We start from the raw sequence: 17,277 nt of genomic DNA, 5'->3' as shown, positions 1-17,277 counted from the left end.
GAAGGCAGGAGGAAATAATGGGGCCAGAGCCCTGTTTCCATAGGAGCTCTGAAAGAAAGGCTGAGTAAGAGTGTTTTGTAGGGGCCCTTGGGTGGCTCAGTCGGTGAAGCGTCTGCCTTTGGCTCAGGTCATGATCTTGGGGTCCTGGGATCGACCCCCGGGTGGGGCTCCCTGCTCAGCAGGGATTCTGCTTCTCCCTCTGCCCCTCCTCCCCACTTGTGCTTGCTCACGCGCACTCTCTCTCTCTTTCTCAAATAAATAAGATCTTGAAATGTCATTAAAAAAAAGAGTGTTTTGTACTTACTGCTTTGTGTCCCACGGCTCCGTGCCATGGGCTTAGCTAGCACTCAGTCGTTTCGGCTTCTCTGAGTGATTAATCAATGCTCGGGGAGGGTGCAGAGCGCCTCCCTTCTTCATGCCACATAAGCATTTTGGAGCTAGTCTTAACGAGAGAGAGAGAGAGAGAGAGAGAGAGAGAGAGAAAAGAGTGGAACCTTATAACCTTGGATATTTGATCTCTGCAGAGCTCCTGTTTTAAGTACTAAGCGTCCCATCAAGTCTTAACAATTGGTTAAGGTAAAATATTAGCAACAACTAAATATTAAATGGTTATAGGGAAAGGTACCCGCGTTAACCCGGCGGATTATGGCACAGCCATTAAAACAACCGTGACAGTTCTAAGACAGCTTGGAAAATTGTATCACAATAAAAATGAAGAAAATGTGATCACAGCTTGCGTATGCAGGAAGTAGGAACAATGTGAAACACGAAAGCCATGGCTGTCCGTAGAGTGGGTGTGTTAGTTATCCGATGGCCAGACACCACAAAACTTTGGGCTCAAAACAACCATTTTTATGGCACATGCGTTTATAGGTTTGGCTCGGTGGTACTTTCGGACCAGCTGGACTGAGTGGGTCCTTCCTGGGCTCACCCATGCATCTGCTGTCGCTTGGGGCGTGGGGTCAGCTGGGACTTGTCTGCTCTTGGGTGCCCTTGGCTAGGACCACAGCGGCTTCTCTCCACAGATCTCTCCCATCCCTCCGGCTGGCGAGCTTGGGCTTGCTCTCCTGTGGTGGCGAGGGTCCAGGAGGGAGGGTGGAAGCTCTGAAGGCCTTTCAGGGCTAGTCTCCAAGCGGCACACCATCGCTTCTGCCACATTTTTGGCCAAAGCGAAGGCAAAGTGAGACGTGTCTGGGCCCAGGTCTTCAGAAACTAGCAGCTCCCACTTCCTTTATGGGAACCCTCTGCAGGAGTCCCAGGCCGCCACGTGAGAAGCCTGACTCCCTGGGACTGTCTTGCTGGAGGAGCCGTGCAGAGGGGTTGTACGTGGTAGTTAACGCTCTGCCTGGCCTTCCAGCCATGCCCGCCAAGGAGCCAGACATACGCACGAAGCCTTCTTGGACCCTTTGGGTTGAATCATACACCGAATACCCCCGCGTGGCCTCGGTCTGTGCCACAGGGAGCAGAAGCCCGCTCCCCTGAGCCCTGGCCCGAGTCTTGATCCACAAAACCACGAGATGTGATTCAGTGGTGGTAGTCTTAAGTTGGTAACACGGGGCAGTTTGCTTTGCCATAGTAGATGCCCAGAACATATCTTGTCCCATGGCCTGAGGATGGTCGGGAACCCCCTCATTATTTTGAAAATTGATAAATAAAGGGAAAGAATCAAGCATTTCATTAGTCTTTCCTGTATGAACTGTCAATGAAGGGTATCTTCTTATAGAATTCTTCCTGCTAATACACGAAGGAGAAATGAAAGTGTAGAAATACACTCATTTTGCCTCCCTTAGTGATGTAAGGGTCTGGCCCTGCCTGGTATGGGAGCCATTAACGACAGGGCTGATGGGACCCTAAATGTGGCTGGTCCAAATGTAGATGTGCCCTGCAGCTCCTCGGGCCTTGGGGTCTGACTCCTGATTTACTGGCAGCATGTGTTGGGGGGAGGGGGCGCCAGTGCGGCCATGCTAAGTAAGGAGCGCGGGAGGACCCCTGGAGGACCCCTGGAGGATGGGTGACCCAGGGTCTTCAACAAATAAATAGCATAGAAAAAAAGGAGGGAGAATACAGACTGAAAGAGCCGGGGGAGAGAGAAACACATTAGAAGGCCTGGCCCTTCTTTGCACGAGCTGTGAAAAATAATATTTATCAGACACCTTGGGAAATGTGAGCATGGATTAATACTTGACGATACTCAGAAATGACTATTTTTTTTTTTTAGTTGTGATAACAGTATGAAGTAGGATATATACTATAAGAAAGAGTTCTTAGCGATTAGAGATTCCGGCAGGAATGTTTTGGGTGGGACGCTGAATCTGGAAATCACTCCCAAATAAGCCGGTGCCGTGGGGCGTGGGTGGGGTGCGATCAAAACAAGTCTGGCCGTGGGCCACAGCCGCCGACGCCAGTAATGGGGCTCTCGTGCGCTTTTCTCTTTGCTTTTGTGTGTGGTCAAACTCTTCAATAATAAGTTTTAAAACTCCCATTATTCTAATGATCATAGAATCGAAAGAAACCCTTTGGGTGCTCGAGGCCCCCTGTAGGTTGGTGCCCAGGGTGGATGGGGTGGATCGGGGCCAGGAGCGAGAAGCCACAGACAGCCCGCCTCGCCTGTGGCCGTGGCTCCCTAGCGAGGGCTGGTCCTGTCCTTCCTGCTCCCTCCCTGCTTCTCTGTGGGGTTAGGAGGGCCGAGGGGATGGCAGGGAGACTGGTTTCTTAGTGGATTAGAAGGGATCCCTTTCTCTTTCACCCCTCCTCATTTCTCTCGAGTGCTGGCCCATCCGAGGTCTCTGCGAGAATATTGAGTATTGACCCAGGGCCCTCATGTCACCCTGCGATTCTGATTTAAAGCCGTCCCTGTCCTTCTTGACGTTAGGTGAGAATAAATGATTTTCCTGATTTCGGAGTCTGGAGGAGGTTCTGTCATTGGCTCGTTACCCACAGTCAATGGTACCCTTGATCGATAAGCATTCTGGAACATCTGCTCTGTGCTGGGGAGTGAAACCATCCACTGTAGAGACTCGGAGCAGTGCCCGCCTCCAACAGTTCCGGGCCCAGCCACTCGCCGGACACCGCCCTGTGCCACACTGGGCCGGGTGTCGCCTGGCCCGGGTGCTGGGGGTGGGGGGAACGGGTAAGCCCCTCCGGTCGCCAGCTTTCACAAGAACTGCCACCGCGTGGACCTGCTCTGAGCTTTTGCCCTGCACGCCCCTGCTGTGCTTCCCTTTTAGGATGAGTGTGCAAACCATCCGAAACGTTTTTAGTGTCGAGACTGGCTATCGGCTCTCAGACGATCAAATAGTCAACCATTTTCCGAACCACTACGAACTGACCCGGAAGGACCTGATGGTGAAGAATATTAAAAGATACAGGAAGGAGCTGGAGAAGGAAGGGAGTCCTCTGGCAGAAAAAGACGAAAATGGGAAATACCTCTATCTGGGTTTGTGCCTTTCTTGCTGGCCCCATGTTTCAAACAAATCCCTGAGTTCCCTAGTGATGCCAGGTACCGAGATGGTGACATGTTTGTACCGGCTGGGCTGGGCACCTCTTTCATTCCACGAGTCTCCAGAATGGCAGGGCGGGGGCTCACGTTTGGATCTGAGTTTCTAGGAGCGCCTTGGGAACGTGGTGCACGTGAGGGAGAGCGCGTCCTCAGTGCCCAGATGGAGGGAAGCTTGTCTTACGCTGCAGGCTGCATTTCGTCTTGCAGGCTCATTACTGCATCTGACGGTTCCCAGGAAGTGTGTCCCGGTTCCGGTCTGGTGGTAAAAGCTGGACTGTTGGATAGTTTCAGAATCCCTCTACACACCTGGGAAAATTAGATAACCAGTGTCTCGGGGCCTCAGTTTCCTCATCTGGTAAATGGGAATAATAGGACCTAGCCCACAGAGTGCTCTGTAGATTAAATGTTTGCGAAGTGCTTAGCACACAGGTGATAAGGTTATTGTACAGGAATTGAATGGCAGAGGGGCTTGTCCTTTCGATGCTGGCTTGGGGAGGGGGACGGGGGGGCACCGTGAAGCAGACGCAGAAAGGACAGTGGCTGCGTTTTCCTGCCTGGGGCCACCTTGGGCTGGCTCACCCACAGCTGTCCCCTCTGTTTCCCCTTTCAGACTTCGTTCCAGTCACCTACATGCTGCCCGCCGACTACAACCTGTTTGTGGAGGAGTTCAGGAAAAGCCCCTCCAGCACCTGGATCATGAAACCTTGCGGCAAAGCCCAGGGGAAGGGCATCTTTCTGATCAACAAGCTCTCGCAGATCAAAAAGTGGTCCCGGGACAGCAAAACGTCTTCGTGAGTGCAGGGCCCACCCATCCTGGGGGCTTCCAAGTTAGGAGTTCCGGGCCGCCTGTCAGGCTTGCCTGGGGGCTGGGGACCCTCGCTTGCTTTTGTAGGCGTGTGGCATTTGCCACGTGGCGCCATGGCAGGGTTCTGTGGCTGCAATCATGTGGTTGATTGTAGGATCCCACCTAAGGCAAGTTGCAAAGGGAAGTGGTGTGTGAACCAGCATACGGTCACAGGAGCAGGGACCTTGTGGGCCATCTTTGTTCTGGAAGTTTCTGTGAGACCCGCTCAGTCCTGGTATTTCTGAGGCAGCGAAGCATCTGCTTAAGATCTGGGCCCAGGGTATGTGGCTTTGAATCCCTGTCTACACTTACTGAGTACCTTTTGTTCCTATAGACTCGTACATGCTTCATCCGGGTAAACGGGGGACACTAATAGCACCATCTTCACGGGGGCAAGATGGGGACGAACAGGTGAATCCGTGTGAGGCACGTGGGAGTGTGCGCCATCAGTAGCAGGGGTGGCGCTAGGTGATGTCAGGTCAGGGGTCTGCCTGGGGTTTGAGGTCTCCTTGGAACTGAGGATAGCAGGCCAGGGGGTTTTGTCTGGGGCTCATGCTGGCTCTGAGGGTCCTGAACTGCTCAGAGATGCTGCAATGTGATCCTCTCCTGAAGGGCTGGTGGCTCACTGCCAAGGTTCCCAGGAGCGACAGGGCCACCTTCTCCTCGTGCAGGACATTTACATCTGAGTGCACGCTGCTGACCCCAACATGGGTCAGGCCCAGGGAGCACTTCCCTGGCGGGTTCCAGGGACTGCTGGCGCTGTCCTCTGGGGCGAGGGCACAGGCTTGGGGGCCCCTCCACGGATCCACCTNCACCTCACGAGCGGCAGAGGGCTTGGGTCTTTACCATCTAACTTTGACCTTCTCCGACGCGTTTAGGTTTGTGACTCAGTCCACTAAGGAGGCCTACGTGATCTCTCTCTACATTAACAACCCGCTGCTCATCGGCGGGAGGAAGTTTGACCTGCGCCTGTACGTTCTGGTGTCCACGTACCGCCCGCTGCGCTGTTACATGTAAGAGCCGCGGGGGTTTGTCTCGTGCTTCCACACGCCCGGAGTAGGCAGGTCCCCGGAGACGGAAAGCAGATCAGCGTTTGCCCAGCCCTGGCCTGGGGAGTGACTGCTAACGGTCACAGGCTTTCTCTGTGGGGCGGGAAGTCAAGTCGTCGCACGCCTCTGAGGGTGCCAAGAACCACGGAGCTGTGTGCCTTAAGTGGAGGAGTTCTGTGGCATGTGGGTTATATCTTAGCATGACTGTTATAAAAAAAGAACCATAAAAAATAAAAAAGCAGCTCTTTTAGAGGCTTAAAACCCAAAAAGGGGCTCTTTTAAGGGAACAAAGTTTCCATATATATATATATACATTTTTTTTTTTTTTAAGATTTTATTTATTTGAGAGAGAACACGAGCAGGGGGAGCAGCAGGGCAGAGCGAGACGCATTCTCCCTGCTAAGCAGGGAGCGCGATGCGGGGCTCGATCCCAGGACCCCAGGATCATGACCTGAGCCAAAGGCAGACGGTTCACCGACTGAGGCACCCAGGAGCCCCCAAAGTGTTGTATTTTCTTTACGCTTCTCCTCAGCGTGTTGCAGTAATCTAACTTCCCCCGTAGGTATAAGCTTGGCTTTTGCCGCTTCTGCACCGTGAAGTACACCCCCAGCACCAGTGAGCTGGACAACATGTTCGTTCACCTCACCAACGTCGCCATTCAGAAACATGGGGTAAGCGCGTCCTTTCACTCGAGCTGAAGGAGGTGGACCCATTCGGTGGGTTTCTAGAGGGCAGGTGGCTACCGGAGTGGAATTCCAGACGCCCTGGTTNTCAGGAAGAGCGGGGGCTTTCAGTGTCCGGTGAGGCTGTCCCGGCGCATCAGCGGAGCCAGCCGCGGGTGGGGTGGCTCGCGGAGAGGAGATAGAGAGCCCCGGGGTCAAGCCCTGCCTTTCTGGTTCCGTGACCTTGGGCGAGTTAATTTGACTCTCCAAGCCTAGCGTGGCTTTCTCATTTGTAAAAGGAGATAATGTCACTCCCTCATGGGAATGGTGGGAGGACACAGGAGAGGACACGTCCTCGGCCCTTCGTTCAGCGAGGACTCACTGAGTACCTGAGCTGATCCCATGCTGAGTGCCGGGGCGACACCGATGGGCAGAAACTAGCTCGGTCCCTCCTCGGGGAGCCTAGGCCTGTGGGGGGGAGATAGGCGTCGAGGAATGTGTAATCACAAACCGCGGCGCAGGCTCTGAGGCTAGGGAGTGCACCGCTAGAAGAGCGTGGGGTGGCGGGGTTCCCAGTCCCGGGGGCTGGAGGGGCCTTCGGTGCGAAGTGGAGTGGTGCTTGAGCAGAGGCCTGGAGTGTGAGCAGGCGTTACCCAGGCCCGGAAAGAGCGTTCGGGCAGAGGGTACAGCGTGTGCCGGGGCCACCTGGCAGAAAGGAGCACTGCGGGGGCTGTGAGCAGGCCAGGGCGGCTGGAACCCCCAGAGCAGGGGTGGCAGAGTGAGGGGTACCTGGTGAGGCCAGCAAGGGCCAGGACGCAGGACATCGTAGGTTCTGTGTGGCCTTTAGGGTTTTACTCTGGTCCTAACAAAAATGTTTGGAAGGTCTCATGTCTTGATGAGAGATTCTTCTGTTTGGGTCTTGCTTGATTGGAAGCCTTGAGTACCTTGGTCCTTTTTTTAATGCAATTTGAGTGGAAAGAGGGTAAGTGTTGATAGAAAACAAGCTTTTTTTGAGCTAACCTACTGAAGGGTTTGGTCAGACCAGCCTGGGCTCCATCCCCTGTCCATCCCTTACCCTCTGTGTGACTTGGGCAAGTCACCCCGGCCTCCCTGGGCTGCCTCGTCTGCAAACGGGAGCCCTGGTATTACCCTGCTGGTCACCATTTACCGAGGGCCTTGACAGTCTTCTGTGTGAGGCCGACCCTGATTCACTGCCCAGTAGCTTCCCCTGAGAGCAGACTGGCGAGCCTCACTGTTACACGTTCAAGGTTAGAGGAGCAAGGATGGCTTGGTCAGAAGCTTATTCATAAGAATTAGGAAAATGAGCTGTCACGGGACGCAGCACAAAACTTATAGCCATTTGGAGAAAGCTGAGCAATGACGTCAGGCCCTTTGTCACCAAGTAGCACAATTAGTGAGGTCTGGGTGTGGGCTGGGAGATGACAGTGCCGACCTGAGTCCGCTTGGTGTCCTTGAGGACAGCGCGGAGCATGTTGGCCTGCCAAGCCGCCAGCTGGGGGGGGGGGTGCTGGGGGCCACACTGAAATTGGGAGGGCTCCATTCGATGTGCCGTCTCAGGACACCAGTCAGCTGAGTCACTATTTCATCAATAAGAAACAGAAACCATTTTTTCTTAAATGCATGGAAGGAGCGAGCAGAAGGCAGGACTTTCAGCTTGGCATGTCTGCAATGCACCAGAAGGCTCTGTGTTTTCTTTGGGTTCTATTTGTAAATGCTTTGCTTGTTCACGTGAGAAAGTGCTTACTCTGAGAAATCCAAGTTTCAGTCCCGAGTAGAAGCCTCACATGGCTCAGTTAGGTTTGCCTGAAGGACAGGTGTTGTACTGGACACTGAAACGTTAAAGCTGTCTGTCGGGTGTGTCCACCGAGTGTCCCTGGGCCCAGAGCACAGCCCGGCGCCTAGGTCAGAGACCGCAAAGGGGCCTCTCCACCCTCAGGAAGCTCAGGGACCAGCTGGGGAAGCAGATCGCAAAGGACTGATGACGAGGGAGGCGTTGGGGCTGCAGTGGGGGTGCAGGAGTGTGGGTGGGAGCCCACCAGGAGGCAGAGGGATCCAGCAAGCAGAGAAGGGAATGGAAAGAGCAGGGGTGCCTCTTGACGTGGGCAGTGTTTGCAAATTGATTGATGAAGTATTCTGAGATAAATCTGATAAAATAATGTTCCTACGGTCCAAAAAGCGGAAGGCATCTCCTGCTGGCTTTTTTTTTTAGATTACTTTCTTATTTATTTGACAGAGAGAGAGACAGCCAGCGAGAGAGGGAACACAGGCAGGGGGAGTGGGAGAGGGAGAAGCAGGCCCCCAGCGGAGGAGCCCGATGCAGGGCTCGATCCCAGCACCCTGGGATCACACCCTGAGCCGAAGGCAGATGCTTAACGACTGAGGCACCCAGGCGCCCCCATTTCCTGCTTTTTATACTTACACATGTGTAAGGCAGTGTTTTGTCGTGGATAATTTATATATCTAGAACTTTTTTTTTTTTAATTTTATTTTTTTATTTTTGTGAGGGAGAGAGGAAGCGCACGCACGGGTGGAGGGAAAGGGGCAGAGGGAGAAGCAGGCTCCCCCCTGAGCAGGGAGCCCGGTGTGGGACTCGATCCCACGACCCTGTGATCATGACCTGAGGTGAAGGCAGACGCTTTGCTGATGGAGCCACCCAGGCGCCCTAGAACTTTTTTTTAAGTGAACTTTTCTTGATAGTGAAGAGACTCTAACAGGAAAAAAAGAGCTATTGCTGGGCAGCAGTGTGGTTTCCCTGTAACTTCTCTGGGTCCCTGTTTTTAGGGGTACAAATGCTGAGTTACTGAGAGTGCATTTGAGGTGAACACAGTTGGGTACCTCGTCTGGTAAGGTATCTTAGTGAAACCAATGTATAAATTCATCTTTAACCTCGAAAGGTATTTTTTAAAATTGGGGTTAATTAAAGTGTTGTTAATTTTTTGTTAATATGAAAACAAAGTCTATTTTGAGTCAGTGGTATTTGTCCTTTCTTAGGCTGGTTTGGTTTTAGTTCCCACTTTTTTTTTTAAGAATTTTTAATATATTTATTTGACGGAGAGAGAGAGAGAGAGAGTGCGTGCGCAGAAGCAGGGGGAGTGGCAGACAGAGGGAGAGGGAGACACAGATTCCCCGCTGAGCAGGGAGCACGATGCAGGGCTCGATCCCGGGACCACGGGATCATGACCTGAGCCGAAGGCAGACGCTTCACCGAATGAGCCACCCAGGAGCCCCTTAGTTCCCACTTCTCTTTATACTTAGGGAAACGAAGCCTGGTCTCATAAACTTCTGATGTACTTTAGCATTTTCCAGCTTTTTGCCTCCAAAAGAAAGCATTGGGTAGAGAGTCCATGTTTAGGGTCCAAGGAATAGACAGAGCCGTGGATGAGGGTGAGAAAGCCGGGCTTGGGGGCCAGCTCCCTCTCAGCCTGGCTGGAAGCTCAGGTGGGTCACGTAACCCCTCTGAGCCCAAGGTTCTTGCCCCCGGATGGGACGTTGTGAGGAGTTACGTGTGTGGTCTTGGGCCACGGTGCCCGGAACTGGCGTGTGGCTTCTCTGCAAGCAGACTCGCAGGCAGAGAGAGTATGCAGGGGGTCTGCTGGGGCAACATGGGGGCGTCCAGACAGGGCAGAGGGAAGGTCGAGCTGGGACGCAGCTGCGGCAGGGCGCCTGGAGCTGGGTGATCTGCACAGCCACCCGGGATGGATCCGGGACCGAGGGACCCTGGCATCAGCCTGTCACAGGCTGCAGGCTGCCAGGGCGGCCATGACCTTGACTGGGCTGCTCCCGTTAGCCAAGGGCAGCTCCCAGAGAGGGTCTCCTCCAGAAGAGTGTCTTGGGCTTGAAGGGGCGTCTGGGCGGCACCCCACGGCATGCACGGCAGGGGATGAATTACTCACTGTGAGTGTGCTACTAGAAGTGAGTATTTTAAAACAGACCCCCGTCTAGGGGCCCCAGCACACGTTCTAGGGGGGAAGAGCAGGTGCTAGATTCCTCAGGGTGCATTGCCCGGGGCCCCGTGCCCCTTCCCGTCGCCAGGAAGACTACAACCACATCCACGGGGGCAAGTGGACCGTGAGCAACCTGCGGCTCTACCTGGAGAGCACCCGAGGCAAGGAGGTGACCGGCAAGCTGTTCGACGAGATCCACTGGATCATCGTGCAGTCGCTGAAGGCAGTGGCGGTGAGCGCAGGCGCGAGGGGGCTGGGCCTGCGCGCGCAGAGCCGCTGGGCCTGCGCGGTGGGGGTGCTTGTTCTGTGCCCAGTACTCGTCTTTACCGGCTCACCTCCCTCACGTCCACGAGTCTGCCGGAGGCCGGGGCAGTTTCGGGGAGGCAGCGGGGCCGGCTTCCGGCTCGGTGCTGCCCGGGGCACGCCGGGTGCTGGGCCTCCTGCGGCAGCCGCCGGCCCGGACGAGTCCTGCTGGGGTCCCCGGCAGCTCTTCTGTGCCACTGGGGGGAGGAGGCGCACTTTGGCGTGGGCTGACGGTCAGAGATGGCCTCGCGGTGGCCGCCTCGTGTTTAGGCCTCCCGCTCTGTGACGTCACGGACATCCGGACACCCACGCCTCCGTTTGTTGCCTCCAGTCTGCTCTTTGTTGGCTGGTTTGCAGTTTGTGTTTGTGTTTCGTTTTACTGTCCCAGAGCAGGTGGGCATCTGTTTTTGAGGCAAAGGAAAGAAAGAAACATCAGGCTGCCAGCATGTGGGCCGCTGTGTTCAGAGCTTCGCACGTGGGCTCCCAGATGCTCGTCACCCCGTGACTCATAAGCAACATGGAGGCTCAGCCCTGGAGCGAGGAAGTGCAGGGACAGGCGTCGGGGCCCAGGCCTGCCGAGGGGGCTCCCCACGGACTGGCCCACTGGCTGTGGGACCTGAGGGCACTCGGCCTGGTCTGGGGAGTAGGCAGCAAGTCCTGTGGAGAGTGTATGCCCAGCCTCTCGGAGCCTCGGAGGCCTTCTCTGTGAAATTGGGTGATAGTGGCGGGGGGAGTTGGAGAGTTGGCAACTTCCGGTCCTGCAGAGGCTGCTGGGACAGTGGTGTGGGCAGTGGCTGGGGGTAAGACCCCGGGCTCTCCAGGGATGTGCAGTTCCACTGACTCCCCTGGAAAAACAGCCCCTAATTCTCCGCTGCCCCCCTTGCCCCCCCCCCCCCCAGCAGCCTGGTTTTCCTCCAGCGGGTAAGGCTGGACTGGCCTGTCTCCCCGTAGGAGTTTCAGGTCAAGTCCAGTGTTTGAAGTAGAGTCCACATACCCACTAATGTGTAAAAAGGCCTCACTGTTGTGTCTGTGTGCCTCACTCACTCACTGTGGGGCACACAAGGGGCCCCGCGGCGCGTGTGTTGTGGCTGCTTGCTGGGCCTTCCCATGGGTTTTGATCCAGGCAGCCTGGGCAGGGCCTGGGAATCTGCATTGTGAGTGGCTAGCAGGGTTTTTTAATGTACCTGGAGAACAGTTTATGAAGTGGGATTGAACATTAAAAAGAAAATCCAAAAATTGTCGGGAAATGGATTGACTCTTGTCACAGAGAATGGAGGTTCATGACCTGGCAGCCCGCATCCTTAAGGGCCTGAGAAGGGCCTACCTGCCTGGTGGTTGACATCTTTGTGTGATGAGAGACTGCACAGGCCTTGACTCTGTGTACCGACCATGGAGCTGGACTTCTGTCCGCTCCAAGGACAGTCCCAGTGGGCAGAGATGCTGCCGATCTGATCAGGCCTCTGATGAGTGAGGCCTGGAGACCCCTGTGGTCGCTTCGTGACGTCCCCTCGGAGGCTGAGGGAAGTTTCCATGTCTGAGCCGAGGAGGGGGAAGAACCGGGAGGGATAGAGGGAAGCACTGGGGGTGGAGGTGGGCGCCCTGGTCTTGGCGGTGAGACCCCCGCATGCCAGCACCCAGCACTGCCAGGAGGTCCCGCCTCCCGACCGCCCGTGCCTTGGAGGGGGTGGTGTCGGCCGGGCCTGGGTGCGGCTGCCGTGCAAGCCGCCCCGTACTTTCTTGCAGCCGGTGATGAACAACGACAAGCACTGCTTCGAGTGCTATGGGTACGACATCATCATCGACGACAAGCTGAAGCCCTGGCTGATTGAGGTAACCGCCCGTGGGGCTGCTCGCCTGCCCGGCTGCCTCTGCCCTGCATCAGGCTCGGGCCGGCGGCAGGATGGGGCGGGGGCAGCTTTGTAATGTAACAGGGACCGGTGGTCTGGGGCGACAGGCTCGCTGGTGAACAGTGAGCACACTCCCGATCTCTCACCTCCGAGCCCAACCCACAGAGCCGGCTTCCCTCGTCCACACGAGCTGGGTGCCCTGGCGCCCCCGGGTGCTTCCAGACGCATCGTGCCCCGGAGGCCCTGCCCTGTCCTCACGGGGACATTGTTCCCATTCAGGAAAGGAGCTCCCAGACCCGGAAGCCTGTGGGAGGCAGTCGCATATGGTCCAGAGATAAGGGATGTTATCTTCTTCCGGCCAAGGCGTAGTTTGGGCATGGGTTCATGGGCCTGTGTCAAGGCATGGATGGGGTGTAGTGGTGGCTGGCCTGGTTGCACGCACCCTTTCTCTGGTGACAGGCCTGGGTGACGCTTGCCCCAGCCGCGGTGGGCACTGGCCTATGCACCTGAGGCCTAGACGTGGAGCCTGCCTTGCTGGGGTTGCCCTGCTTTGCTTTGTGGCCGGAGAGAGGAGCTCGGGCCTCAGGGGACACAGGGTCGGACAGGCCACGGGAATGCGGGCCGTCCGTTCCGTGCGTTTGTCTCCCTGCGTGTGCCTCTGAGCACCTGCGGAGGTAGACATTCGAGCCCTTTCGCTGCATCCCATTTTGAGACAGGAAAGCTGAGTCTCAAAAGGAAGTTGTAATGAGTGGCCCCTTGTAGGGAAATTCAGTGGGAGTCCTTACAGGAAGCTGCTGGGAGAGCCAGGTTATCAGAGAGCAAGCTGTTCCAGAACAGATTTTCCAGGTTACTTCTTATACTGCCCAAACTTCGTGCGCGCGCGGGCACGCGTGGGGATATTCGTAGATCCCAGGGATCTACGGATGCATATATAAAATATTTACGCGTTTTCTTTCTCCATTTTAGACGTCCAGGGCACTATCCACTGCGTTACAGAGCGTTTTTTTCCATTTTAAACAGAGTAACTTGAATGGAAGTCACGCTTTTCTTGATAAGCTAGATCTTAATTGTGGATATTACTTTAACATAGAACAGATCTTAATTTCAGCGTATGTGTAATAATCCTGGCATTGTGGTATGCTAGCGTGGTAATTCCAAGGGCGCCTGAGGCTCGTACAGTCCCTTTCACTGTTGAACGTTAGGACCCTGCTGGCGGCAGAGACGTGGAGCCTGGCAGTTTGGGAGAAACTGAACCACTTGCACGCTTGCTGCCTCCACTCTCCCGCGGCCTGAGGAAACCGCTAGCCAAGGTCATTGCAACGGTGCTAAAGTCAGAGTCAGCAGGTGGTGACGGAGGGCCTGCGGGACGCTCTGCACAGTAAATGACTGCGTTTTAACCTGTGGGCTTTTGACTGTGCTTAGCTCCTCAGAGGCCTTATGGCCTGGCCGGCCCGTCGGTAGAGCATCCAGCTCTTGATCTTGGGGTCATGAGTTCGAGCCCCACGTTGGGTATAGAGATTACTTTAAAGGGGGGGCATTACTTTTTACTTCAACCCCACGGTGCTACTTGGTCAGGGTAATCTGGTTCACTGCTTCTAGCAAAGCTTTCAGTACTTGGGACGGAGCTCCTCACACGGAGAGACACTGAAGTTATGTTTATGATCCACATTCGCTTAACATTTTTTTTCTAAAGATTTTGTTTGAGAGAGAGAGAAAGCACGAGCAGATGGAAGGGCAGAGGGAGAGGGAGAAGCAGGATCCCTGCTGAGCAGGGAGCCCAACATGGGGCTTGATCCCAGCACCCTGGGATCATGACCTGAGCCAAAGGCAGATGCTTCCCCGACTGAGCCCCCCAGGCGCCCCCTCACTTAACATTTTCATTTGTGCGATAAGTGATTTGCAGGTCATGATCCCAACCTGTTTTCAATATTATTTGTATTTTACCCAATAGCTAATGAAAGCAGATCCTAAAATGCTTCCCATACAAAGTGCTTGGGGATATTAGAGACGAACAGTATGGAGTGATAGTTTGACCTAGAGCGTGTGGTAGCCAGTGGTTTTCCTCAGCAGCGCACGTGTTCACACCACGGGCATCCGGGATCCCAGTGAAGAACGCGGTTCCTTTCCTCTCATAGGTGAACGCGTCCCCATCCCTCACCTCCAGCACCGCCAACGACCGAATCCTGAAGTATAACCTGATCAACGACACGCTCAACATCGCGGTGCCTAACGGCGAGATTCCAGACTGTAAATGGAACAAGTCGCCCCCAAAGGAGGTTCTCGGCAATTACGAGATTCTGTGAGTTCGTGTGCAGCCTGGGCGGCCGTCCTTGTGTGTTTCCGATGGAGGGGCACCAGGGCCCAACTTAGATTTTCTGTGTGGGTGTGGGCTTGCCTTGTTTGGGCCGAGTATTTCATTTATTAATGATGTTATGGGATAGATCATGTTGCGGCAGAAAAACGGGTCTTAAACTGGGCCTTTGTCTGGGTCTTTCGTTTGATCCATACTGATGAAGCGTTGGCTGCCGGCTGGGCACCATGTGAGCCACTGGGGCAGGTGGGAGCAGGTGGGAGCAGGTGGGAGCAGGGGAGCTCCATGGCTTACCTTCTCCCGGGCCGCCGTGGAGCAGCGAGGCCCGGCTCACGCCCTGGCTCCACTGCTTGGAGCTGTGGGACGTTGACGACTTCTCTGCAGCTCTTTGAGCCTCGGTGTGTCCACCTTGAGTGGAGCTGATGCAGGCGATCTTACGGAGTTAGGAAGACGAGAACACTCATGATGGTTGCTGACAGTGGGGGCTGCCCACGTGCCTGAAACTGTGCTGAGTGCTTCATTTCCCCAGCAACCCCTGAGGTCATTACTGTCATTAGCCGCATCTCACGCGTGCGGAAACAAGGTTTAGAGGTACAGTGGCCTATTGGCGGTGACAAGAAGTGGGAGCTGCGTGAGAGCCTGTCAAGGGGGCAGTGGTTGAGCGACGTACCGTTGGTTCATACCATGGAATAGCAGGTGGCCATTGAAAACATGGCCCAGGAGCTCTGGCGGGGCCTGGGAGGCTGAGGGAGGAAAGCACGTTGCAGAAAAGGGCATGTGAGGGACGCGTGTTAGCTTGTCCGCGTGGATGCGACTACCGTGGGCGGCAAGGTGTGGAAGGGGAGCTGGAGAAAAGAGGAAAATAGTGCCCCACACAGGAAGGGGTGTACGTGTTGGTCACATTAGTCCTTCTGTAGAAGTAAAAATGGGAGTTTAACGTTTTAAGAAAACGAAGGAAGACATTTGTGGTGAACGTCACATGCCGCACACAGATCCCAGGCCCACGGCGTGGGCACTCGGCCTCCAGAGCCCATGGCTGACCGCCTTGCTGTCTCCACTGTGCGTGGCGTTGATGTGTGTGCAGCCCCGGCGAGGGTGGAGGGTCAACTCAGAAGGGAAGTGTGGGGGCTTCCGGGGGCGGTGGTGGGGGCTGCAAGTGTGACCACTCAGCATGGTGGGTGGTTTCCTCCAGCCACGGTCAGTGGTTAAGTGGGCTCAGTGCAGGGTAAGCAGAAGGCGGGAAGTGACCAGCGCTGGGGGCTTGTCGGGCACGGAGGAGAGTGAGAGAGGAGGGCAGTGTGAGGGGTGGGAGGGGATTGGAGGCCCTGGTGGTTGCGGGTTGTTGGGGTTGGGACACCAGGGAAGCGAGCTGGGAAAGAAGATGCAGAGGTCAGAGGGAGTGTCTGCAATCCGGGTTTTGCAGGGATTGTGGTTACTTAATGACAAGGTCTGGGGCTGTGGGAACGGGCCTGAGCTGAGGCAGAGGACGAGGTCATGGGGGGCACGGGTCAGGGAGTTGGGGTCTCCTGTCTGGTCACTGCAGTGGCCAGCACTTGGGAGCCAGGGGCCTGCATCCTAAGGAATTAGGGGCAGTGCCTAGAGGGTTACAGGTAACCAGCCAAGGAGGGCGGTGGATTCTGCTGACCTGGGAAGGAAGTTTTGAAGAGGTGGGCTCCCTCCAGGCCCAGGGGCATGATGGGTGGGAGAGAAAGCACCCCCACTGGAGGGGCTGCAGGGAAGAGCCGGGTTTTAGCGCAGGAAGGTGCCGGGGATGTTCCAGGATGAGGTGGAGACCCGGGGCTTTGCCGGCAACGGGCGAGTTCTGAGTGCTTGAGGAAGAGCTTGGGGGTCAGACTGGGACGTGTCAGAGCCTCTGGAGGTGGCGGTGTGGGAGGTGCAGGGTGACGTGAGCCCTGACAGCCTGCGAGACAGAGCGGGGCGGAGCATGTGGGGCAGTCTTGGTCCTGCCTGGAGTGTGAGGGACTTGGTGGCTCTGTCTTCATCCCACCGGAGTGGTGGCAGGCTGGGCTGGCGGCAGCCCCTGGGGCCCTTGAGGGAGGGCAGCAGATGCTCCACTTCCGGTGAAAGACAGAGGTCAGAGCCTCACTGCTGTTAGTTGACCAGCCGAAAAGGTGACCCCCACCCCCACCCACTCAACCGCCCTCTCCGCACTCCTGTGAGTAAGGAAGCCTCCAGCATAGAGCTGATCATTCCAGGCGCTTCCATTCAGGCCTCAGGGTCAGGAGTCCCGTAGTTGGCTCAGAGGCGTGGCCTCGTGCAGCAGTAGCCAGCTGCGTGGGGGGGGAGGGCCTGGCTTGCCCCGGTGTCAGGTGCTCTGCCCTCCCCGGAGCGCTCACAGCGGGCTGCAGTGTGCCCGCAGCAAGAGGGGGAAGCTGGGCTGCCAGTTAGCTGCCCGAGGTCACACCGAAGGAGGTGCTCTTCTTGCCCTGATCGCCGTCCTGGTCTTCGGTTCAGCTCACTCAACGTAACTGAGCATCTCTGTACCTTTTGCGTTTGACATGAAGGGCCACTGAGAGGACCCTCAGTCAGGGCGTCGCCACCACATGACCCAGAGGAAGGAGGTGTCATAGGGAACAGAAATGCTTTTCACACTCCTGATCCACAGGGTAAAGCGGTCCCAATTAGGAATCTGAAGTCTTGGGTTTTCCTTGATCCCACAGACCTTAGGACACTGAGTAAACCTCTCCATCTCAGATAGGAAGTGGGGATCAGTCAGGAGGGTGATGGGAAGTCACTGTGGGGTAGGAGACCCCACTGCCAGAGCCTGCACCTGCCA

At 55.8% G+C, this 17,277-nt stretch overlaps 1 protein-coding gene across 4 annotated transcripts in view; it reads left to right on the top strand.

Annotated features, from left to right (window-relative positions):
- TTLL1 (tubulin tyrosine ligase like 1) overlaps nt 1-17,277 on the top strand; it is a 28,373-nt gene that overhangs the window by 10,147 nt on the left and 949 nt on the right. For all 4 annotated transcript variants that reach the window (XM_040637665.1, XM_040637663.1, XM_040637664.1 and 1 more), the window contains 7 exons: nt 3,228-3,436; nt 4,110-4,290; nt 5,222-5,356; nt 5,955-6,063; nt 10,108-10,251; nt 12,066-12,152; nt 14,305-14,468. In XM_040637665.1, the coding sequence (XP_040493599.1) occupies nt 3,228-3,436; nt 4,110-4,290; nt 5,222-5,356; nt 5,955-6,063; nt 10,108-10,251; nt 12,066-12,152; nt 14,305-14,468 (1,029 nt within the window). The remainder of the gene's footprint in view (nt 1-3,227; nt 3,437-4,109; nt 4,291-5,221; nt 5,357-5,954; nt 6,064-10,107; nt 10,252-12,065; nt 12,153-14,304; nt 14,469-17,277) is intronic.

The sequence above is a fragment of the Ursus maritimus genome, unplaced genomic scaffold, assembly GCF_017311325.1.
Source record: "Ursus maritimus isolate PB19 unplaced genomic scaffold, ASM1731132v1 scaffold_21, whole genome shotgun sequence".
NCBI classification, from domain to species: Eukaryota; Metazoa; Chordata; class Mammalia; order Carnivora; family Ursidae; genus Ursus; species Ursus maritimus.
Note: the sequence above shows the minus strand (reverse complement) of the source record. Positions and strands in the feature narration are given on the sequence as shown.